Here is a 26,447-nt window from a genome sequence, read left to right as displayed (position 1 = left end):
ATCTTAGACTGCAGGCCTTCTGGGATCAATGAAGGACAATTGTTATTGGAGAAGGCTTATTTAGGCAAGACTACATGCACCGTTGAAGAACATCTCACCTAAAATAAACGCTGAAGTCTGTTATTGTTGAACACATATTTGTGTACCATATACTATTTGCCTTTCTAATACCATTTTTGTGCACCTTACAAAACTTTTTGTAAAGGCCTGCTGCAGATGTGTTCTGCTACATCATTTATTAAGTGTGAAAGCCTAACTTCCTCCCTATTAGGGTTCACCATGTGACACAGTGCCAAAACACTCTCTACATACATCTTTATCGTTTCCCGTTGCTTTGATCTCTGTTCTTCACTTGTCCCTTTGCTTAGTGGACCTGCTGCTAGTTACTGCCAAATGAGTTGTTAATTTCCACCTGAAATTTGTCCTGGCTTTTTAGCCTTTCCTCATTGTTCTCAAACAACTGGTGGGCTGCACTCCACAAGCAGACATTGGCAAGACACATCACGTCATCCCCACCTGTTGCATTTAGTGATACAGTCGGAAGTCTTCAACCATTTTGTCAGAGCCTGGCCAACAACTTTCATCAACACAGCTGGATAGCTGATGTGTATCTGATTTGTAGCTAGCTACTTTTGTATTGTCATACTATGCTCAGCCGCATACACTGGATAGTCAACTTTATCTTTGGTGACAGTATAATGGTAGTTGATCATGCTTGAATATAAGTCTTTATCACAACTGCTGCAGAATTAATATACAACATGGCTTTTTTCACAGATGGTCTTGCCTCCAATGGTGTAAAATACATCTGTAATATAAGAAGAACAGGATGTGCTGGCACATCAGAATCTTTCATACAGATGTGAATACTTCGCAGGGTGCGTGGGCTGTGCATTACCATTTTGGAAGGGATGGGAAGAATTTTGTTGGGTATGTTCATCATTTCAAGGGATGATGAAAGATTATCAAACCTCTGACAGAGGATGTGGTTCCGATATTCTAAGATGGTATGGTATATTAACAGGGGGTATACGGGGACAAGGAAAAAAAATTCCCAGATTATTCCTGGATATCCTGTTTAAAAAATCTGCTTTTTCCCGGGCAAAAATACACTTTTTCCATGCTAAGTGACATTAGGTTTTCCACAGATTTTCCCTCTGAACTGTAAAACTTATCAATCCTTTGAATGGTTAACGTTTTATAAACTCGCATAGAACTTCCCAGAAAAAAAAAAGTAAAGATGGGGGAGAGAAGTTTTGGAAAGACTTTTAATGAAAAAAAAGGAGAGAAGTTTTGGAAAGACTTTTAATGAAAAAAAGGAGAGAAGTTTTGGAAAGGCCTTTGATTTGCAGCAACATATACACTGCATATTTTTGTATTACGAAAGTATAAATTTGAATTGCACCAAACACAGCGTGTTAGTTTCTGGAGCATTGAAACCGAGCTTGTGATGTCCTTTTGTAAGCCAATCATATCTCATGCCACGTGATCTCATCAGCTGATAACAGCAGATATTCAGAGCATAGGACACATGTTATCATCAGTCAACAGCAAGATCACTGGTTACATAGTGTGAACACACAAAGAGGAAAAATTAACAAAATTGGTTCAAATGGCTCTGAGCACTATGGGACTCAACTGCTGTGGTCATAAGTCCCCTATAACTTAGAACTACTTAAACCTAACTAACCTAAGGACAGCACACAACACCCAGCCATCACGAGGCAGAGAAAATCCCTGACCCCACCGGGAATCGAACCCGGGAACCCGGGCGTGGGAAGCGAGAACACTACCGCACGACCACGAGATATGGGCGAAAAATTAACAGTTTACATTAATATACATAGTATAGCTACTAGAAAAGCTAAGATTTCACATATAATATTGGTTTCTAAGATTAACAAGCTACAACAGAAGCTAAGCTTTCACATGCAATATTGATATTTTTTTTCGTGTGTTATACTTTAAGATACATTACACAAATGTGCCAGTAAATTTAAAATTATGACATAAATGTCTGGGCTCAAAATTCTTGTAAGTGGCTGGTCCTCAAAGTGTTCAGTTTTAAACGCTCTGTGATTTAGAAATTCATCCCACTTTCTCACATGTAATTCATCTTGTGTAAAAAGAAATTTACTTTGAAAGTAATGCTTTTTGAACCATCCTTCACCATACTATCCAGAGACTGTTAGAAATAGGTTCGATTTACCAGTTGCCAGACAGCGCCAGAAAACAGGCATTATTGCGCATACGTAGCTGCAGTGGTGTAGGAAGCCTGCATGTTCATATGTATGAAGCACTAAGAGACCTTACATTACACCATAAAAGAAACAAGGCATCAGAGGATACTCCCAAGAGCATCAGAATTTCGTAAACCATACTAAAATGCATAATTTGGCTTGAAGTGCACATTGGTTTTTTTCCAGATTCACAATGAAATAGGTCCCATCAGATATTAAGCTTTTCAGTGTGGTTTTTGGGATGTAAATTTTCTTGGAGCACCAGTACTATACTATCTCATATTTGGTTCTTTATTATGGCATAATGCCATAAACGGCAGAAGGTGAAAAATCTGCACTTGAAATTCAGCAAATAGTTTGAACTAGCCAGTACTGTGGAATGAAACACTTTGTTTCAAATAAATTGATTGGTCCAGTGGAAAGATTAATAAAGCCAATTTCTTTAGCAAACTTGCAAAAATAACTTCATTGTTCTGCAAGGCAATTAATGCTTGACGGCTAATAACTTGTAAATAAAATAAAATCAGAAAACTGAAACTAATAATATATTTTTGCCCTCCATAATTATGTGAATGTATTTTAATTCACTTGATAGCTCCCGGGCACAGAAATCCATTTTGTTTTCATTTGGCATGGGAACTGTAAATGAAGAAAAGTAGCAAAATCACTTAACGTAAACACGGGTCACGTGGAGACTAAACCCCCCCCCCCTCCCGGCTTGCACTACAGCTCTGTGCATGCACAAATCTGGCAGCTAGGGTGCTCAAGAAAAAGTTTTCTCGTTTGCATCTGGCTGCTTGCTGCTACTGCCGATACAGCTAACGGCCGCACTTCAAGTAGTGTAAAGTGGGAGAAGGTACTGCTCATATGTGAGTCAACTGCGCATGTGCATCAGCCCGCTGGCAAGTGGTCAAACGAACCTAATGTGAACAGTTGTGACATCATGCTCATAGAAAGCAGTTTATTGTTACAAAGAATTACAGTCTTCGCCCTACGACCTTTTACATATTTTTGTTATTTGCAGACGCTTGTGCGTGCTCGGTGTTTTGTTGTTGTGAATTGCGCATTTCCTTTGCCACTAACATTTTATTTTTTTCCCTCTCGTTTATATTTTATTCTGCGGTATAATTCTTCAGTAGCAGGATACAGTAACATTCTTCACTAGAGAATGAATTCTTACCAGTCAAAATCACAAAAATTTAACTGAAAGCTAAAACAACGAAAAATTCCCAGGTTTTTCCCAGTTTTCTTCCAGATGACAAAATTCCTGGGTTTTTTCCGGATTCCCAAGTTGTCACGGGTCATATACATCCTGATTAAGTAGGGTACTCCACTGCAGTTGGTCAGTGGCCATGGTTGGAGCATGAAGGAAGTTTTAATGTGAGGTCAGTCATTATGTCAATGAAAAGAGAATATGTGGTTGGAGTATTGGGAATACATAGCACGGGAGATCTGCCCTTAGTCCAGATATGTGATGGAGGTACAGTTTGCAAAGGCCTAGTTCAGGTCTTAAGTACAGTGGGCATGAGATTGCTCCCCTGTGCATATGTGATGCTTGCAGTTAATGAGACTGTACAAAAGACTTTTTGGTGTTGAATGTACAACAACTACAATCAAAGTTGAGCTATTGCTGATGGTTGGTGGATTTTATATGGATGGGGGTTTTCATAGAGCCATCAGGAAGGTGGAGGTCAAACTCTATGAAAGCAGCTCATGGGGCTAATGAGATCCAGTTGAAACACAGGGGAGAAAATGTGATAAGGCTGTGAAGGAATGAAGACACATTTTCTTGGCCCTAAATCCTGTTCATGAACCTATCATCAGTAAACTTAAACTGTATAAGGAGTTAGGAACTTTTGGCAGCTTAGAAGGACTTCTTTAGGTAGTCCATAAACTTTTAATGTGTAAGGGCATCACGTGAATGGCAGTGGTTGTGCCACAGACTTCTGCGAACATATTTTGCCTGCAGGAGAAGTAGTTGTGGATGTGGATGCAGTCCATCTTTTGTGAAAGGAACAATGGGGTAGATTTGGAGTTGGCAAGCACAGTAAGGTCACACAGAACTTGTAATGGATGTTGCGTGACTTCAGATTCCTGAAGAGATGTGTTTGCATTCACAACAGTTCATTTGATTTATTAGTACCACAGAAGTAAATCAAATACAGCTCACACACACACACACACACACACACACACACACACACACACACACAGAGAGAGAGAGAGAGAGAGAGAGAGAGAGAGAGAGAGAGAGAGAGACAGAATTAAAAATAGTCTGCAAAAAAAATCTGAATATTTACTGCAATTGTTTTACATATAATAAGTGTTAATTACTGAGTGATAAAATTTATTTTTAATTTGGATAATTAAGAACACATTTCTTACAGTGCACTTTCACAGAGTGTAGGAGCTTCATCATACAGTGCCTGGAGTGCATCGTGGGACAAAAGCCGAGCAATGTGTATGAAGTGGGAGAAGGCATCAGGAAACTCTGGCTCAACACCATCCTGAAAATTTGAAGACATAGAAAATAATAATAGAAATCTCGTATTTAGCTCATATAAGAGAATTTGAAAGAAAGTCAATAAGGGAAAACTTTAAAATATAGAAATATTTATTAAAAACTTATGAATATTGGTGGTAAAGAGAAACAGAAATATATGTGATGCTTGAATTAACTATGAAACATTGGATACATTGTAAATACTCAGAGATTGGTACAGAATCTTGTGTTTACTGACAAAAAAGTTTACTTCTTATGAACATCAAAATAGAGAAGTTGAAAAAGTTGTGTAAAATGAGATTGTTGTTCATGCTATTTAAGTACAACAACTGAAATCCACTCAGATATGGGAGCAATGGAGTACATACGAGTTTCTGAATCAAATTTTTCTCATGGCCTATGAAATGGTACAATACTAGGCCCTGGCAGGCATCTGTTTTATGGGACAATAATCATCTACATATATTCTACAAAGCAACTGGTAGAACACAAACTTTTTTTTTTAAATTTGTATTGACTTTGGACAACCTTTATTAAAGATATTCAGTGACAGACTGAATCGTAGATCAATTTACTTTAACTCTTTTAGTAATGACATTGATTCCAAAAAAAAAATTGCCTTGATATCAGTCGACAACATTATTGAAGGTTAACACATTGCACCTAGAATGCATGTCTGCAACTTATTATTTTTTCAATCACACTATAAAGTTATAGATAAATCCTGAAAATCATTACACTGATAGCAAAAAGAAATGTGACAAAAAGAATCATACGTTACAATCTACATCAGCATCTACATGATAAATCTGCAACTCACAATTAAGTGAATGGTAGAGAGTTCAATGAACCACCTTGAAGCTACTTCTCTGATGTTCCACTCTAAGCAGATAAACACAAACAAAACATTTTTTCATTTACAGGAGAATGTTGGTGACTAAAATTTCATGAACAGATCCTGCTGCAGTGGAAAATGCCTTTGTTTTAATGATTGCCATCCCAATTTGCGTATCATATTCATATCCATTATAATTATCTGGGCTGTTGTGCGGTGGTCGGTTGATGAATTCTGTGTCAGTTCCCAACATTTCATCCCCATCTATGGAGGACATCTTCAAGGGGGTCTGTAGCTCAATGGAAGGTCCAATACACCCACTGGCTCGCTACTGACTGCCGCTAAATTCCATGTCCGCGCGCTCCCATGCCGAGGCGTGACATCATGTGTTTTGAAAACGTCAGTGCGATTGGCCGCTGTCCATTGCCATCGATCAGCTGTTGTGGAGCATGCTTTCCAGCCAGGTAACCACCATATTTGTTTTGAGAACATGCAAGTACTAGTGGCCACAAGCGGATATCACGAAAGGCTCTACAGGGAGGCAATCAAAATCACCAAAAACACCCTAATAAATTTCAATCGAAAGGAGGAGGGCGTGAAATTAAGCGGTATATGGATGCTGGTGTTGAAGAAGTTGTGTACCACCTGTCCACTACTGGGTGATGGCAACAGCAATCGACGGCAGTGGACAGTGGCCAATTGCACTGACATTTTCAAAACAAGTGACGTCACACCTCGGCGCGGGAGCGCACAGACACAGAATTTAGCGGCAGTCAGTAGTGAGCCAGTGGATGTGTTGAACCTTCCATTGAGCTACAGACCCCCTTGAAGATGTCCTCCGCAGACGGGGATGAAACGTTGGGAATTGACACAGAATTCATCAACCAACCACGGCACAGCAGCCCAGATAATTGTAATGGACATGACATTTCCGGCCGTGAAATTCTACATTTTAGTATCATATTCATAGTAATCTCTCTCCTATTTTGCAATAATACAACATGATCTGCCCTTCTTTGAACTTTTTCAATGTCCCCTGTCAATCCTACCTGATGTCAATCCTGTACCGTGTAGTGTAGGTAGTCTCTTTAGTAGATGTGTTGCATTTTCTAAGTGTTCTGCCAATAAATCACTGTCTTTGGTTCATTTTCCCAACAACATTATCTAATGTGATTGTTCCAATCTAAAGTATTCATAATTGTAATCCATAAGTATTTAGTTGAAGTCACAGCCTTTAGATTTGTGTGATTTACCATGTAACTGAAATGTAGCAGCTTCCTTTTAGTACTCATATGAATGACTTCACACTTTTCATTATTTTGAATCAATTTCCACTTTTTGCATGATACAGATATAATGACAACATCATCTGCAAACAATCTGAGAAGGCTGCTGACATTGTCTCCTAAATCATTCATATAGACCCGAAACAGAATAAGGACTACAACACTTCCTTGAAGAACACCAGATTTTACTTCTGATTTACTTGATTGACTTTTCATCAATTACTATGAACTATGACCTTTCAGAATGGAAATAATGAATCGAGTCCCACAACAGAGATGATACTTTGTAGGTGTGCAATTTTATTAGAAGTCACTCATCAGGAACAGTGTCAAAAGCCTTCTGGAAATCTAAAAATATGGATTAAATATGACATCCCCTGTTGATAGCACTCATTACTGTGTGAGAATAAATAGCTAGTTATGTTTCACAAAAACGATGTTTTCTGAATCCATGTTGACTACCTGTGAATAAATTTGAAGTGATTCAGAATGCTGTTACTTATTCCTAAAAGCAACCTTAAAACTTAATGGTAGTCATGAAAAACAAAGGATACATTACAGCAACAAAACATCTGAGAATATTGTACAGAATTATCAAGATTACTACAAAGACCTTCTGGTTAAGTTTAGATGTAAACATGCAGTTACAATATTAATGGACTCAAATAAAATACAAGTAGGTGTTTGTAATACAGTACATAGCTTCAGATATGAGAAGTTTAATAACATCTAGTGAACTCATCATTAATTTCAATGAGAAAAGGATGTTCCATCACTACAAGTAGGCTCAGACTAGGCAAGGACATGAAAGGAAACTGGCTGTGGCCTTGCATGCAGTGTGAAATAACACACACACACACACACACACACACACACACACACACACACACACGCTGGCATGCTTTTGTAGGGGGGAGGGAGAGGGGAGAAGAGAGTGGGAGGGTGAAGGGGGGGGGGGGGAGATAGGGAGAGAGAGAGAGAAAGAGAGGATGGAAGTGGGAGAAGAACTGCTTCAAAAATCTAAGTACCTTGAACTTTACATCTATGTACATATATAAAGCAATAATATTGCTACGAGCTGTGCCATATGCAGTGAGTAGCAATGATTAGCATCACTGGCTGATGTGCTGTAGGTTGCCACTTGAAGTCCAGTTACCATAAAATACTTATTATTTATTACTATATTTATCATTTCTGGAAAGTTCTCAAAATTTCTTATGTTTGTAAAGTTTGCACATTCTGGAAAATCTGATAGTACTCTACAATCTGTCTGTATATTGGTGTCCATAACAAACATGCTTTCAGTGCTATGTGTTGTGCTTCATTCACAAATGTGCTTTTGGATTTGGGCTTGATTATGTTTATGAAATGACATTGTTTGGTGGATACACTGGGCATTAAAAACATCTGCACTGCCATGGCTTCATTAAGCAACATAAATACCATAGTCTTAATGGACAGGGACAGAAAACAGATTGTACATCAATTTTATTAGAAGTCACTCATCAGGAACAGTGTCAAAAGCCTTCTGGAAATCTAAAAATATGGATTAAATATGACATCCCCTGTTGATAGCACTCATTACTGTGTGAGAATAAATAGCTAGTTATGTTTCACAAAAACGATGAATTCTAAAACAGCAGGACGTCAGCTGCATATCAGGCATCCATCAGTGTTTTCTGAAGACACTGGTCAGCAACTGATGAAAGGATTTGACCAAGTCACCAAATACAACAGGTTAGATGACATGAGGTGTGTGGTATCTGTGTACTTTATCTTAGATGACACAGCCCTGAACTGGTACAAGAAAAACAAAGATAAGCTTGCCACCTGAGATAAATTCCAGGCTGAAGTGACAAAAACTTTTGGTGACAATTGGCAGCAAGAACAACTGAAGAACAGGGCTGAACATCATGGGCAAATGACACAGCCTTGCGTACAGAAGGTCTTGGCAATATGTCACAGAAGCCAACAGAATCTCACATTTGATGACAGGAGTTGCGGAAGATATGGACCAATCTCTTCTGGTAAAAGGCATCATAACAGCAGAGGAATTCACCAACTGGTGCCATCACATAGAGGAAATGCAACAGAAAAGGGTCAGAAAAGAGAGTTATGACCATCTCCCAAATGTGGTACCTACAGTAGTTGTGGAAGATCACCATGACCCCACCTCTCTCATACTCCAGGTAGCAAGTGAAGAGATACAGCAGTTTATGGCAGCCAGAAATGTCAGACTATGTACACAAGTGATATCAGCCATGAATGTTGAATGTTAATCCCATACTTTAGCAAGTAATGGAGAATGTTAAAGAAGAGATGTGTTGATCTTCAGTAACAATCTCCTTCTCCAGTTGAACATGTCATAATGAATGGACTCAGGAAACTGAAGACTGGTTTCACAGCCTTCAAACTATGACCAATAGTCTGAACAATGCAGATATAGCCCACTTCTATGCCAAGTATAATTCCACACAGGAGAGCAGACATTTGGAGGGTGGTGGACAACAGGCCTGTGTCTTTCTACTTGTGGACACCTTGTCCACCCTGTACGATCCTGCACCAAAAGAAGATGAGTGTTCAATAACTATCTCATGGTGAGACATCAACCATCACAACACTTCTATCCATGCCAGTCAATTGTAAGATAATTATAGTCAACTTGTCAGACAAAGCCCATCACCATACTCTGAACAAGGTTGCTCCACAACATGCCATAACATTTTCTCCCTGCCATACAGAATTAATAGCTCCTTGCCTAGTCACCAAATCCAGGAAAATGAAGCAAGGCAGCCACCTATGGAGGTGAAGCCACCACAGATGAAAACCCTCCACAGATGACAGCTACCAAGGTGTCAGGAAATCTCCTCAAAAGTCATCACTGATGACCAACCTCTCTGGCCAATAGTCAACTAAGAGGCTTCTTTTCCTGTAATGTCACAAGCGGTTTGCCACCAACTAAAGGAGACTATGTTCTGTGACACAAAAATAGTTGTGCTGCACATCACAAATGGGATATACACTGAAGAGCCAAAGAAACTGGTACGCCTGCCTAATATCGTGTAGGGCCCCTGCGAGCATGCAGAAGTGCCGCAACACTGTGTGGCATTGACTTGGATAATGTCTAAAGTAGTGCTGGAGATAATTGACACCATGAATCCTGCAGGACTGTCCATAAATTCATAAGAGTATGAGAGGGTGAAGTTATCTTCTGAACAGCATGTTGCCAGGCGTCCCAGATATGCTCAATAATGTTCATGTCTGGGGAGTTTGGTGGCCACTGGAAGTGTTATTTGGTAAACCACTCACTGTTGTTGTGGACCACCATTTTTGACGGAACACCATTCTGTATGTTGGCTGACTAGCCTGAAGGATCTGTTGGATCAAATGCAGAGATGGGCACTGAGACTTCTGGAGTACAATGTGACAGTGGTATACAAAAGCAGATGCAAACACGAAGAGACTGCCTACCTTCCACAGAACCCTTTAATGGAACACAGCACCGTGGGTGATATCTCAGTCATCATTGCATTAAATGACATTATTCCTGGACAGGGGTGAACCACCATTGCTGAAAGCCATAGAAGTCCTGAAGGAGAAGCAATGACTGAAGGACAATTCTAATTAATAAACAGAACTTTGAATAAGAGCAACTATGATCCAGTGGGGTGAAAACAGTTGCCCTTCACTCCGACTCATTTATAGCAAGCTATCTGGAATTATTTACACAGAGCTCCTTTCGGGTGCTTCACTCCAGGACGGTATCCAATCATTACCCTATTCCACCTTTGCACAGCAATGACCTGCGTGGTGCAACTGTTTTTAGCAAAGTGGACTGTGCAAAAGCATTTATGCAGATGCCAGTTACTCCTGATGACAAGGTGTAAAGAGCCTTTGGTGCATCTTTTGGCCTCTTCAAGAATGTTTTCATGTTATTTGGGCTCTGAAACGCCATCCTGACGTGGCAGTTCTTCCTTGAAAACATCTTACGTGGTGGTTCAGGGTGTCTTGCTTACTTGGATGATATTCTGATTTACAAATGCAACTTTACAGAGCACCACTGTTGTTTCTGCGAGGTATTCTCTCATCTCCAGGAGGTGGCTGTCATTATCAACCTGGTGAAATGCATTTTTAGTGTTCTGGAGATCAACTTCCTGGGGCACAGGATATCATCAACAGGCTCCTGCCCCTTTCACGAGAAAGTGTGGACTGTGTCTTAGTTCCCATGCCCCATTACATAGAAGGAACTCAAACTATCCTGAAGGACGTCATGAGCGTGCAAGCGCTGGTGATAGCCACATCCCATGGTGATCACAGAAAGGTCAAGAGGTCCATTCACTGGATGGTACACATGTCAGACAGTTTTGATCAATAGAAGCATGACCTCTCACAAGCTGCCCTCCTATCCCACCCCTCACTGACCACCTTCTTCACAATTGCAGCCAGTACCAGCCAGTCTGCAACAGGCACAGTCCAGCAGCAACATATCGACCGGACTTGACAGCCTCTAGCATTTGTCTTAGCAAAGCGCAAAGAGCTGCAGCAGCATTTGGCCAGGTATAATCACATGCTCCTTACTGTGTGTAAGATGATTAGGTATTTCTGCCCCTCAGAGGAGGGGTGCCATTCACAGTTTTTGCTGATCACCACCTCAACAATGGGTTTCTGTCACAAGGAGAGCACATAGATCTCATCCCAACAATTCTGACAGTGGAAATATGTTGCACAGTTTACTGTGGATATGTGGCATGTGGCTGGCATAAAAAATAATCAATTGCCTCATTGATTGTGGGCCTTGCTGCTCCCCTTGACTACAGGGCACTTGCCGCCAACCAGGCTGTAGACCCCATGCTCCTGTGGTTGAGCAATGACAAAAATACAAGCCTCAAGCTGCAACCCAACACACTGTCAGGTATCCATAAAATGATCTGGTGCAACATTCATTCCAGTACTGGCCGCCATGACCCCCCATCCCCCAGACTTCCACAAGGCGGCTTATGAAAATCTGGATGGCTTGTCCCGCTTCTCATACATACACATGAATGTCCCTGCCATCATCCAACAGATACTCATATTCCCTTACTGCAACTGACAGATTCACCTGGTAGCCAAAAGCTGCTGTCAGACATAATAACAGACACAGTGGCCTAGGCCTTTATAAACATTGGGGTCTTGTGTGTTGGATGCCCCCACAATGTCACCATGGACCGCAGATGGTAGTTCATGTCTTGTTTATTTAAGGCTCTCATGTAAACTTGTGGTATGCTCGTGTGCTTTACAACAAGCTAAACCCTACCTCCAGTTTCATGATGGACCATTTTCATAGGTCTTTAAAAGCTGCCCTTACATGCCACCCCAACTTGGTATGCCAACTCCCTTTAGTCCTCTAAGTCCACTGCCAAGCTCATGCATGGGCAGCTGCTCATCATCTCAGTGTGACCTTACTGAGCCACCACCCTGCCACCCACGACCTGTGTCCCAGCCTTTGTGCAGCAGCTGCACAACTCACTGGCACGCCTGCACCCATCCCCCCTCCCCTCTCCCTCCCCTGAATGGCATGACAAGGGCCAGCCTACCATGCACTGCGATCTTGGAATGTCCACACACGTAATGCTCCAGGTGAATGCCGGTCAGTCACCACTCCACCACAATACTTGGGTCCACACCACATCCCCTCGTGTGTCACCAAGAAGTTCTCCATGCAGCTCCAAGGCACCATCACTAATGTTTGCAATTATCATCTGCAGCTGGTGTACGCACTCAACACCATGAGCACATACATATTGCTGCCCATCGAGATTGAGGTGAAACGGAACAATGATGAAGGTGTCACAGCAAACATTGCTGATCCAAATGGTGGCCCATGGGACCCTGTGTCTGGAGCTGCCCTGCCATTTGTGCCACTTCATGCCCTGTCAGAACCATACAAGAGGTCCACCACTCCCCCTCTGCTGCTGAACATGTTCCTGGCCACCACACCCAAATGATTAGGCAGTAACACTGCACTTCTGGCACCAAGGGACTGGTCACTGTCATCACAACATCAGTGTACACCCCCACAGTGACATGTGACCTGGCCTAGCAAAGAAGGGCACCAGCAGTGGGTACACACAGCACTGGCACAGGACAGTGCACACTGCACCATCAATGCAGGGTGCATTTTCCACCACCCACCATGCATTACCTGCTCAATTGACTGTGGTGCTATACCACCCCTTGTCCTGACTGGCAGTGCGGCATCATGTCACCCTCGCACTGGGCTCGGTGTGGGGCAGCACCAGCTATGCCTGTTGCTCTACCTGTCATCATGGTACACAAGCATGTTCGCAAGTTATAGATTGTTTGGTGCCTTTTTGATGGGGTCATGTTTGATAAATGGTGTCCACACTTCAAACTGTGGGAACCCACTGTGTGTCACCCACCACAACTTATTTACAGTTTGTTTCTGCTCCCTCTAAGTCAAATACAGACAGCCCCCCTCTAATCAAGCGTACACCAAAGGGTATTATGTTAAGTGACACAGATACCTTCAAGTTAGTACGCTAGTATTTAGTTTTGCTTTGGTACATACACAAGATCCAAGTGCGTGCAAACAGTAATGTCCATAAGGAGAGAACCAGTGTTTTTTCTGGTACAGATTAAGTTAGTACATTATCCTATGTAATCCTACTATATGTTATATGTAGTTGTGTCCAGTTCTAATAAAGGAACTGTGAGAACATTTCTGTGTCCAATTATGTCATTCTGCTGACCAAGTCTTGTGTGTGCCAGTGTATGTGTACCAAGACAGTGACGAATGTATTTCCCACAAATATGCCCCAAGAAGTCTGACTTCTCACACAACCTCTCATATCTTTTGTGTCTTAATTGTAACATTTCTGATCAGTAACTTTTTTCCTTCACTTTCTATTTCCTTTCTCATCCTCTTCTCCAACTCCATCCCTACCTCACTAGGTTTCAGTCTATGTAATCCATCTTTCTATCTGTAATTTCTTTTAAATTTCTTTACAAACTGAGATCATATTACAACTTCAGTTTCTCTCTTCTATCTCTCTCTCTCTCTCTCTGTTTCGTTTTTAATTATTTTATCTCCTTCTCTTGTTTCCTCATTGTGGCTATGAAATTCCTAATTTCTTACATCCTTGCCTTTATATATCTCTAAATTTAGTATTTTAGACTGAAACAGCCCCTTTCTGACATTTATAATTCCTGATAATTCCTTTCTTACTGATCTTATTTGGCTCTGATCCAAATCAGTGTTGATTTATTTTGTTGGAATTATTGAACTTCTTAGCTTTTAGAAAGGTATGTACCAAAACAGTCTGGCATCCTCAGTCATACCATTATTCTGATACTTCATTTTGACTCATGCTGGATTGTTTTAATTTTCAACCTTTCTTTGTACTGCATACATTTCTATTATTATTAGTATTGTTATTATTATTATTTAAATTTTTCTTTCTACTGTATCTATTTAATCCCATTTAAAATGCAATGTTAAACAATCAAATACAATAACAAAATCTCCTTTACAAGCTGTAATGCAATGCTTTAAATTTGTATATTTAGATTTTTTAATTGTAGATGTTCTTAAATCATGCAACCTACGCATTTTAGTTCAGTAATTTTTCTGCTTCCTGTTTCTGGGAACTTCTGTGAGTTTATGTTCTAGCCATCTTTAAACCATTAAATTTAATTGATGTCCTATAATTCAGTCACCTATTGCAATACTGTCATCAAAATCTGGAGAACTGATATTCATTTAATTCTTGTATATGCCTTGGCATAAAAATTTGGTGTGCTATGAACTGTAATGATCACAAAGGCTCAATAGTAAATAAAGTGGGTATAAGACTTTTGTTGATTAATAGAATACAGGGAAAATACAGTCAGTCTACAAAGAAGATTGTTCACAAAACACTTGTGTGACCCATGCTAGAATATTGCTGAAATGTGAGAAATCCATAACAGATATGATTAACAGAAGATACTGAACACATACAAAGTGCAGCACAGATGATCACAGGTCTACTTAATTCACAGAAGAGCATCACAAAACGCTGAAAAACCTCAAATGACAGATTCTGGAAGGTACCTATCCTGTTGAAGCCTACTTATGTAGTTATGATGACTAGTTTTAGGTGTGTAAGCTAAGAACATACTACAGCCCACTATGTATCATCCCCACAGTGACCATGAAAATGAGGCCAAATTAATTACAGCAGACACAGAGGTATTTAAGCAATCATTCTTCCCATGTCTCATAATTATTTTTTAAAGTTTAAATAGTGGAATCTGTAAGCTAAATTAAACAGTAAAAATGTAAACAGTGGAACCAGTTTTTGGATGATCTGAAGATTTTTTCATTCTCAGAATGCCTCCCCTGAAAGTAGACTGTTTAAAATTTGTGGTTCTGATAGCATCAGAAATTACTCTGCTCTAATAACTTTGAAATTCCTCCTTTCCTCCATTGTAACCTTTGCCACTCCTTCAAATATCACCATTTATTTTTCATCCTTTACATTTTCTGGCATATGTTTTTATTTCTATTTTTCTTTATCTCCACTAACTGCTTCTTTTTTTGTTTTCCATTTGCTGTCATTTCATTGTTCACTTGATTCTGGTCTTGTACTATTGTGTTCCCCTTCAGCCACACTACTAAATAACTTTCTACATGATGTATCAGTGGTTCCATTACAGGTAACATATTCCTTTGTTTCTCCACATGTAGGATCCTGCAGTCCCAAAAGTTAGTTTTCTTCCATCTTCATTGGGGTGCAGTTTCAGTTTCCTTTGCTTTAAGAAATTTGTCTGTATGACATTATTTGGCTCATAACATTCAACAACACACTTAAAAAAAAGATGCACCATGAAGGAGTTACACAAATTGGCCACAAATCAATATTCATACGGGTATCAATGGAAAATGCAAAACTGTAAACTTCGGTGGCTGATGGCTGAAAGTGCGATGCTGCAGCACAATTTCACACACAGATGGCAAAAATAGTAAATGGGGACATGTCAATACCAGGGCTTAAATTATTGTAAATTTCATTCCATGTACTCAGTTGGACAGTAACTACGCCACGCAAACAGGTGCGTAAAAAATATACGGAGATGTCATCATTTGAGAGAGGACATGCAGTGGGGCTCAAGGAAGCTGGTTATAGTAATCAAAAAATTGTTTGACATCTGAATAGGAGCGATGCCACTATTTGACAACGTTGGAAGGAATGTGTGAACCACAGCCAAACAGAGTGTCAAGATGGAAGTGCTCGACCTAGGGAGACGACAGAATTTGATGACCAAGCAATCATCAGAGAGGCACTCACAACTCTGGATTCATCATTATCATTGATTAAACATGCAACTTGTGCTTCAGTGGCCAAAGGACCATTAATAGGTGGCTCACAGAAAGGGGCTGAGATCATGGCACCCCTTCTACTGACTACCATTGTCCTCTGTACACCAACAAGCACTTTTGAAGTGGTATTGGGCACATCCAGCCTGGAATTTCACTGGCAAGAGTAGAATTATCTCCACTGATGAGTCCCTCTTCAGTGATGAGTCCCACTTCAAACTGAGCCCTGAAGACATGTCTGGAGAGACTACGCACAGCGGTGGGATACCAATTTGAATGTCACCTGCCATCCTGTCTGACAACCAGGAGTAACAGTCTGGGGCACCATTTCATTTCATAGCACGACCCCTTTGGTTGTCATCTGCGGCACCCTTATATCACAGCAGCATAGTTTTGTTGCCCTTCATGGCAAGCTATTCTGTGCTTTCCTTTCAGCAAGATAATGTCTGCCCACATATAGCAAGAGTTTCTACTGCTTGTCTTTGTGCTTGCCAAATTCTGCCTTGGTCAGCAAGGTCTTTGGGCCTCTCTTCAGTTGATAATATTTGGATTTTGGAGCATTATCGTCAGGGCCCTCTGACCAGCAAACGATTCTGATGTCCTAATGTGACCTAGACCTATGGTCTAGGGGTAACGTCTTTGATTCGTAATCAAAACGTCTTCGGTACTGGGTTCAAATCCCGCTGCTGCTTAAATTTTGATTAATAATCAGCATTGGTGGTCAAAGACTTTCCACATAAGAAGTCACCCTCATTCTGACAATGCCCTTGTCAAAGAGAGTGGAGGAGTGGACAGAGATTCAGGGCACTCTCTTCTCCTAGGAGTGGGAAACTGCCCCTCAAGGCAGAAGAATCAGCAGTGATCAACAGCATGAGGATGCAGAAGGCAATGGAAACCACTGCATTAAAGACACATAATGTGTATCTTCAGGACATGTGGCCTGTAATTGAAGAAGTGTCATGATGATCTCTTCATTGGCAAAAAATTCTGGAATAGTCCCCCATTCGGATCTCCGGGAGGGGACCTCGAAGGGGGAGGTTACCATGAGAAAAAGATTTAATAATTAATTCATGACAGGCCACTTCAAACCAGTCAGAAGACTGATTGGGGGAAAAAAATAAAAAGGTACTTCACATCTACCAATTTCCATCCCACTCAGATAATTCCTTTGTGGCATGTCTTTGTTTGTCCTAGAGTGCATTTTTCGTAGATGCAAATAACTCACAATATTATGGGATAAGGAAGGTTTCACATAAGGTCATATTATGACCCATAGGTCATATTACTACATGATGTCATAATCCTGTTATGTCTCTTAATATTGTGGTCTATTTGCAGCTATGATAATTGAGTGAAATGATTACTGAGGCCCATAAGTGTGTGTAGAGGTACTGTGATTTGATTTGTAATGATAATCAGGAAACGTTCAATATTAAGTATGTATTTATATTGCACTGTATCTTTTGTGTTGCTAAGATATTATATTTTACATTCAAATTTATTTGAATGCAGTTTATATGTTATACTATATTACACAGAAAACACTGTAATGGACCTTACTTGTGAAAAATATATTGATAATTGTTGTCTTCCCCTCCCAAAGAGTTCTGCAACATGAGATGCAAATGATACTTAAGTACACAACTTACATCATTCAGTTCACACATTAACATAAGAAGGTCTCTTGATGTTCCAAGATCAGCAGACATAGGCTTTGGAGTTTGTATATGGTCAAATGAAAGGGATGTTCTTCTAGTGATTGTATCTGTAAACAAACATGTAACTTTAATTTTATTTTTCAACTTTTCCAAATGTTCCTTTTTTAAATTTTTTACTTTTGAAATTAAAATTTGAACATTATTAGCTTCAAATTTTCATACCTATGTCATCAATTGTTACATTTGACTCTGAGGTAAGAGTCAAAACTTGATGAATTATAGTTTTCGCTCCACTTTGCTTATATGAAAATGGTTGGAATAAGTGAACTTCTTCACAATCAATTTTGCTGTATATATTGTGGTCCACATGCAGTTGACATGAACTGTTTGACTTCATAATTGGAAGAGGCTGGAAATTCTATGGGAAAAAAACATAATTTAGATTTTAGTTTTTGAATAATTCATTTTTAATGCATTTACAAACAAAACAATCCACAAATTTAAGGTGACATAATTTTGACAGGATCAGCTGCACAGAGTTAATATGAACATTGAACAGGTCCTTTGTAAAAATCAATGTGTAGTCTACAAGCAATAATCATGTGAAACTCTGCTTGCTTACTAGTTCCAGAAGGTTGTAGATATTATAGACTATATCTATCACATGTTTCATGACTTCTGGAAAGCCTTTGATAGAGTTTGGTACTGTAACTCATTGAAAAAACACATACTTATGGAATATATGAAGAGGAATGCAAATGGATTGAAGACTCCACCAATATCAGTATATCATTCCTAATGGAGAGAAATAATCAGAATCAATAGTATCATCTTATTTACCTTACAGAAATGCAGTAGAACTGTTACTGTTCATGATAAGTATAAATGACATGGGATATTAAATTTCTGGGTCCCTGATGATTGTTGCAAATGATGCAGTTATTTAGTGAGGCTGTCAGAAAATGGTTCCAAAAACCAATATAAGATGCAGATGATCAGCACTTGGTGCACAGGTCAATTGACTTCCAATGCAAATAAATATAATTTAATATGTACAAAGAGACACAAAATATATTAATTATCTAAATGATCAGTTATCAGTCAATGGAAACAGTCACAAGTTTGACACATCCAGAAGTAGCTGTCCAAATAATCTAGAGTGAAATAACATTGAAAATCTAGCTGAGTAGAAGCCAGATGTTAGACTGAGATTTAGCAGCAGAATATTGGTGTTGCTGCTGCTGGTGTCTTCAGTCCATAGACTGGTTTCATTGTTTACAAAACCCTTGTTTGACCAATTTTTTGAGTATTATTGTCAATGAAAACCAGTCATGGAAAGAGCAAATAGTTTATATTTGTAAGAAATTCAGTATTAATATATATCTATTGAAATATGCCTCAGCCTTCCTGGCCCATGATACCTTAAGGCATACATATTTTGGATTGATATATCAACAACTTCACAATGGTATTGAGATCAGGGGTGGTTAAAGTACTTACCATCAACTCTACATACATCCAGCAGGAAATCATGACAGTGAAGCTAAACCCAGAAGATAATGTAATACACAGCAATGTACATGAAACTGCCTGTCAGATTAAAACTGTGTGCCCGACCAAGACTCGAACTCAGGATCTCTGCCTTTCTCTGGGCAAGTGCTCGGCTGGCTGAGCAACCCAAGCATGACTTACAGCCCATTGTCACAGCTTTACTTCCAATAGTACCTCATATCCTACCTATCAGTACCTCATCTCCTACCTTTCTAACTTCACATAAGTTCTCCTGAGATGGTTGTAGTACTAGCACTCGTAGAAGAAAGCATATTGCAGAGAGGTATATTTCCAGAATGAAATTTTCATTCTGCAGTGGAATGTGCACTCTCAGATGAACTCCGAGTGCCGGACCGAGACTTGTACTCAGGACCTTTACTTTGTTGGAAAAGTGCTCTACTGACTGAGCTATCCAAGCATGTCTCACACCCCACCCTCACAGCTTTACTTCTGCCAGTATCCCATCTCCTACCTTCCAAAATTTGCAGGAGAATGTCAGTGAATTATGGAAGGTAAGATATAAGTTACTGGTGGAAGCAAAACTATGAGGATGGGGTGTGAGATGTGCTTTGGTAGCTCAGTCATTGAGTACACATACCAGCAAAATCCAAAGCTTGATTTTCTCCACATGTAATCTTATGGTCATTATCTTACGTGTAAATTAGAGGAAATAATATTTTCCTTACATTGTACTGGAATGTGGGTCTCAGTCCAGCACACAGTTTTAATCTGCAGTTTCATATCAGTTCACACTCCATAGTCACAAATCCTTTCTGGAAGCAATGTACATAACTATATTATATGGGTAAAACAAAATTTTCACAGAATTACAACAAATAAAAAATTTACAGACTACAGTTCACAGAAAACAGAAACAATTATTTTACAGCAGACTACCATACAATCTTAAGATATCTAATTTAAACACCTTAAAAACAAACTGAAGGTTTTATTAATAGAGAAATGGTGTTATTCAACAGCATATTTCAAGCAGTAATGTCTCTTTGTAAAATTGTTAATGTCTATAGTTTGTTTTTGTAGGAAATAATTGATAATTCCTTATCTACACATTTATATCAATGTATGCATTTATGGACATGTGAAGTAAAGCAATGATGATGTCTGGAAACTGACTCTTATATGAACAGACAATAGAATTGTGCAATGCAGAGATTTTCAAAATTGCAAAAGCCGACATTCCAGTATGATGTAGGGAAAATATTACTTCCTCTAACTTACACCTATGATAATCACCATAAGATTACATGTGGAGAAAATCAAGCTTACACGAATGGGTTCTGTTTGAAGAGTGAATGAAATGATGAGGAAGTGCTTCTAGTACTCAACATAAACTCTAACATATGTTGTACAGTATCAGATAAATACAAAACACAAACTAACTAGTTTTGTGTCAAACAAGTAATAAAAGACACAAACTGTAACAATTTTTAATGATGGTTTTCATGCAGAATAGATGCACTTATTATATACGTGATCAATAATCTGACTAGAAAACTGGAGCAGCTAACTGAAACATTAGACTGTCAAATCAAAATATTTGATGAATGTTTCAAAAGGATCAAATACTTTCACTGCTAGCCTAATGGGTTACATAGTTATTTGACATTGTCAAATGGGATGATTTGCAATCTGTCATGTTAAAATATGTGGATAGAAAATACAAGGTCAAGATCACTAAAATTGCTTTATTTGACAACTAGTTTCAGCTCACTGATGAGTCATCTTCATATCTAAAATACAGAAAATTGCATAATGGAAGTGAAGAATAGTGAAGTACATTTTATATTTAAATTTCCATTCTATGACACATATCAATGAAACTTTTATTCCATGTATACCAGTCATCTGGTGTTACTCATTGTCATAATCTGTTCAGCTGAATCACTCTCATTGTCATGTACAAACTGAAAAAAAATCTATGTAGTTCATGACAAAATAAAGAAACATTTCATAGGGATTGTGACAAAATAAAGATTTACAAAGTGCATTTGGTAAGTGGTACATAGATGTGATCTCACCTAACGTAGGCCCCCATGGTTACATACAGTCTATCACTAACCAGGTGTGCCACTTGTAATGTTACAGGAACAAGGATGTAGATCAATGACAGCTGTCAGAAAACTAGCCACATATGCAGCACTATTGTTACAGATGGTGCTACGAAGTTCTCCAAAGATGTGCCTCTATAGTACTATAGCAAATGACAATGTAATGAACTTTCTACTAGATTTATGTTATTTAAATTGTAAGGAACTATATTCCACATCTACAATCCGAGGTAACCATATACCGAGCACAGGCTTTTCATTAAGTAGTAACAAACAAGAAAACATTAAAAACAGAAGAAATAAAATGGTTACCATTGAAAACAGTGCAATATTTACAGTATAGTGAAGTATGTAAGGTGCCAATAATTAAAAACCACAATACTCAGTAACAAAGGGTGTTATACTGTAACTCGAAGTCTAGGTGGCACTTAGAATCAGCATAAAAAGTGGATTTAATTACACTGGTAAATGGACAAATAACCAAAGTCTGTTTGATGTTATATGCAACGGTAGTATGAAAAGGATAGTTCCTACTCACCAAATAGTGGAGACAATGTTCGCAGATAGGCACTACAAAAAGACTGTCACAAAGTGAGCGTTTGGCCAACAAAGCCTTCATCAAAAATAGACAACATACACACACCCTCTCATGCAAATGCAACTCTCACACACACATGACTGCAGTATATGGCTGCAGAGGCTGCACTGTGAGCAGCAGCGCATGATGGGAGAAGCAACTGGTTGGTGGAACTAAGGAGGCTGGAGCTGGGGAAGGGGAGGGATAACAGCACAAGTGAGGGTTGCTGAAATGCTGCTTGTGGGAGCATGGCATGGACAAGGCAGAGTGAGGGTAGGGCGGCAGCTGGGTGCAGTCAGGTGGTTAGACAGAGGGCTAGAGGGGAGGGGGGGGGGGGTAGCAGAAAAGGAATGAAGTGAAAAGACTGTGGGTACATTGGTGGAAAGAGTACTCTGTAGTGCTGGAATGAGAATAGACAAGGGGCTAGATGGGCAAGTACAATGACTAAGGTTGAGACCAGGAGGGCTATGGAAACATAGAATGTGTTGCAGGGAGAGTTCCCACTTGCACAATTCAGAAAAGCTGGTATTGACAGGAAGGATCTAGATGGCACAGGGTGTGAAGCAGTCATTGAAATGAAGAATGTCATGTAGGGCAGCATTCTTAGCAACGGGGTGATCCAGCTGTTTCTTTGCCACAGTTTGACAGTGGAAAGACAGCTTCTTGGTTGTCATGCCCACATAGAATGTAGCACAGAGGTTGCAGCTTAGCTTGTAGATCACATGACTGGTTTCATAGGTAGCCTTTGATGGGGTATGTGATGCTTGTGACTGGGCTTGGGTAGATGGTGGTGGGAGGATGTATGGGACAGGTCTTGCATCTAGATCTATTACAGGGATATGAGTCATAAGGCAAGGGGTTGTGAGCAGGGGATGTGTGGGGATGGATGAGGATATTGTGTAGGTTTAGTGGGCAGTGGAATATCAATGTGGGAGATGTGGGAAGGATGGTGGGGAGGACATTTTATTTCAAGGCACAATGAGAGGTAGTCAAAATCCTGGTGGAGAATGTGATTCAGTTGCTCCAATCCTGGGTGATACTGAGTCATGAGGGGAATGCTCTTCTGTAGCTGGATGGTGGGACTTCGGGAGGTGGTAGGTGATTGGAGAAATAAGGAATGGGATATCTGTTTTTGCACAATTGTACAAGGATGGGAGGATAACTTTGGTCTGTGAAGGCCACAGTGAGACCTTCAGTGTATTTCGAGAGGGACCACTCGTCACTGCAAATGTGACCGTGGGTGGCTAAGCTGTATGGAAGGGAATTCTTGGTATGGGATAGGTGGCAGCTGTCAAAGTGGAGGTACTGCTAGTCATTGGAGGTTCAATGTGGACAGAGGTACTGATTTAGCATCTTGGAGGTGGAGGTCAACACTGAGGAATATGGCCTGTTGGAGGTCCAGGTAAAGTGAATGGGGGAAAAGGTGTTGAGATTCTGGAGGAATATGGATAAGTTGTCCTCACCCTCAAACCATGTCATGAAGATGCCATCAATGAATCTGAACCAGGTGAGGAGTTTGGGATTCTGGGTGTTCCAGAAGGATTCCTCTAGATGGACGAGAAATAGGTTGGCATAAGATGGTGCCATATGCATGCCCATAGCCGTACCTTGGATTTGTTTGTAGGTAATGCCTTCAAAGGAGAAGTAGTTGTGGCTCAGGATATAGTTGGTCATGGTGAATAGGAAGAAGGGTGTAGGTTTGTAATCTGTCGGGCATTGGGAAATGTAGTGTTCAACAGTGGTAAGGCCATGGACATTAACGATGTTAGTGTAAAGGGAGGTGTCATAAATAGTGGTCATCAGAACACCATGTGGTAAAGGAACAGGAGCTGTGGAGAGTTGATGGAGGAAATGGTTGGTATCTTTTAAGTAGGAGGGTAGGTTGCGGGTAATAGGCTGAAGGTGTTGGTCTATGAGGGCAGAGATTCTCTCAGTGGAGGCACAGTAACTGGCCACATTGGGGTGTCCTGAGTGGTTGGGTTTATGGACTTTAAGAAGCATGTAGAAGGTAGGAGTGCAGTGGTAGTGATGAGGAGAGAGATCGGCTCTGGGGAGAGGTTCTGGGATGGAGCTAAGGATTTGTGGAGAGACTGGATATCCTGCTGGATTTCTGGAATGGGGTCACTGTGGCAGGGTTTGTAGGTGGATGAATCTGACAGTTGGAGGAATCTTTCTGTCAGTTAGTCCTTACAGTTCAAAACAACAGTGGTGGAGCCTGTCAGCATGTAGGATTATAAGGTCAGGATCAGTTTTTAGGTGGTGGATTGTAGTTCTTTCTGTAGATGTAAGGATACTTTGCATGTTGAGGGATTTGGGGAATGACGTAGAGGCAAGGTTCAAGGTTAAGAAATTCTGGAAAGTTAGCAAGGAGTGATTAGGGGACAGTGGTTGGATGGAGGAGTGGACTGAGTCAGGTAGGATTCAGCATTGGTCTTTGGTTGAGTCTGGTAGGATTGATAGTGGAAATTTGTTAATTGTATGGACTGGGATAAGGAGAGAAGGTCTTTAACAAGTCCTGCGTGATTGAATTTGGGGCCAGGCAAAAGGTGAGGCTTTTGGAAAGGACTGATACATCTGCGGTTGGAGGAAAGGTTCACGACTGTGTTTAGGGTCTGTTTAGGTTCTGATTTCTGTATGGTGATGGGAGGGAGTGTTTGAAGGTGAGGAAAATATAGTAGGTCTGCAAGGCAGGGTTTGTTAGCTATGAGGGGATGGGTGGGAGGTTTGGAGGTTGTTGTAGAGGTGGTGGATAGTGGTAGTCCATGGCAGAGTTAGGAAGTGAACAGGGTGGAGAGTTTTTTTAAGGTAGCATTATGCATGTTGCTCTAGTTCTTGAAGGGCAAGTGTTTCAATGTGTGATGTGGGATCCAGGCATTTGGGATTGCATAGCAGGAGAATTTTACAGACGGAAAGGAGGTATTACAAGGATTGATTGATATGGTTTTGCAGGACTATGTTGATGAGGGTTAAGGACTGGCAGAATCTGAACAGATGGAGGTCATTGAGGAAGGAAGTGTGGCAGCTGGAGATGGATGATTTGATGGTAAGGGCATTTGGGGGGATTCTATGAGCCAGTAAACGTAGCAGGAACAGGGTTTTGCCTAGGGATAAGAAAACTTTTCTGTACTGATGAAGATGGAAGGAGGAAAGATCCATGCTGGAGGATAGAAACACATAAAAATACATAAATAACGTAGAAGTACATCTGAAAAAATTCACAAAAATATACCTGCAACCAATGTGCCACATTCTATGTAGGCATGACAACCAACAAGCTGTCTGTCCGCATGAATGGCTGCAGATGTCTGTGGCCAAGAAACAGATGGACCACCCAATTGCTGGGTACACTGCACAACACAATGTTCTTCATTTCAATGACTGCTTAACAGCCTGTGCCATCTGGATCATTCCCACTGATTCCTGCTTTTCTGAACTGCACAGGTGGGAACTCTCCCTGCAATATATCTTACATTCCTGTAATACTTCTGGCCTCAGCCTTCATCAGTCACTGGCAAGTCTCTGAAGGTTGCATATATTGGCCTATTTTTGGCCTATTTCAGTCACACATTTACTGCGGCATCTGCTATGGGGACATTCCTGCCTCCAGAGTGAAATTCTGAAAAAAGGTGTGTGTTTGGGGGGGGGGGGGGCACGGTGATCAGAACACTGAGCAAAGTTACACCTAAAGTACGCTGCTGTACCCTCTTTACCAAGCTCCAGGTATTAACTGCAATGCTTTACATCAAAAGTAACTTAAATGAGTTCGCCACCCGAGAGAATACACACCCTTAAAATACCAGAGGCAAACTGAACCTCAATATACCATGATACAAACTCTCAAAGACTGCAAACTCACACAAAATAACAGGTTCAGAAGTTTTTAATAAACTTATAATATCTGCTTGGACATTGTCCTAATATATTTTCAAAATTAAGATGATTCGTAACTGAAACACACATTTTCAAGATAGCTGAACTATTTGAAACAAACAAGATTTATATTGGTACTTAAGGATATTTCCAACAGATATGGAAGTAAATTGTAAAAAAATTACTGTAAAACTTATTCTTAGTTGTATATTTAATCTACAAACCTATTCCACTGTAAGTGGTCAATGGTGAATCAACAGAATTTCTTGATGCTTCAGGATGTGTCCCATCAACTAGTCCCTTCTTTTAGTCAGTTTGTGCCATAAATTTCTTTATTCTCCCAGTTTGATTCTATAATTTTTACCCTCCATACTTCCTCCCATTACAAAAATGACTATTTCTTGATTCCTCATGATGCATCCCATCAACCAGTTTTTTCTTTTAGTTAGTTTGTAGCATAAATTTTTCCCCCCAGTTTGATTCACTACCTTCTCATT

At 40.1% G+C, this 26,447-nt stretch overlaps 1 protein-coding gene across 1 annotated transcript in view; it reads right to left on the bottom strand.

Annotated features, from left to right (window-relative positions):
- The window catches only part of LOC126185051 (uncharacterized), a 707,909-nt gene that overhangs the window by 673,200 nt on the left and 8,262 nt on the right, over window positions 1-26,447 (bottom strand). The window contains exons 5-7 of the mRNA XM_049927806.1: window positions 18,106-18,301; window positions 17,875-17,990; window positions 4,626-4,747 (exon numbers count right to left, since the gene is read on the bottom strand). Of these exons, the coding sequence (XP_049783763.1) occupies window positions 4,626-4,747; window positions 17,875-17,990; window positions 18,106-18,301 (434 nt within the window). The remainder of the gene's footprint in view (window positions 1-4,625; window positions 4,748-17,874; window positions 17,991-18,105; window positions 18,302-26,447) is intronic.

Source organism: Schistocerca cancellata, chromosome 4, assembly GCF_023864275.1.
Source record: "Schistocerca cancellata isolate TAMUIC-IGC-003103 chromosome 4, iqSchCanc2.1, whole genome shotgun sequence".
NCBI lineage: Eukaryota > Metazoa > Arthropoda > Insecta > Orthoptera > Acrididae > Schistocerca > Schistocerca cancellata.
Note: the sequence above shows the minus strand (reverse complement) of the source record. Positions and strands in the feature narration are given on the sequence as shown.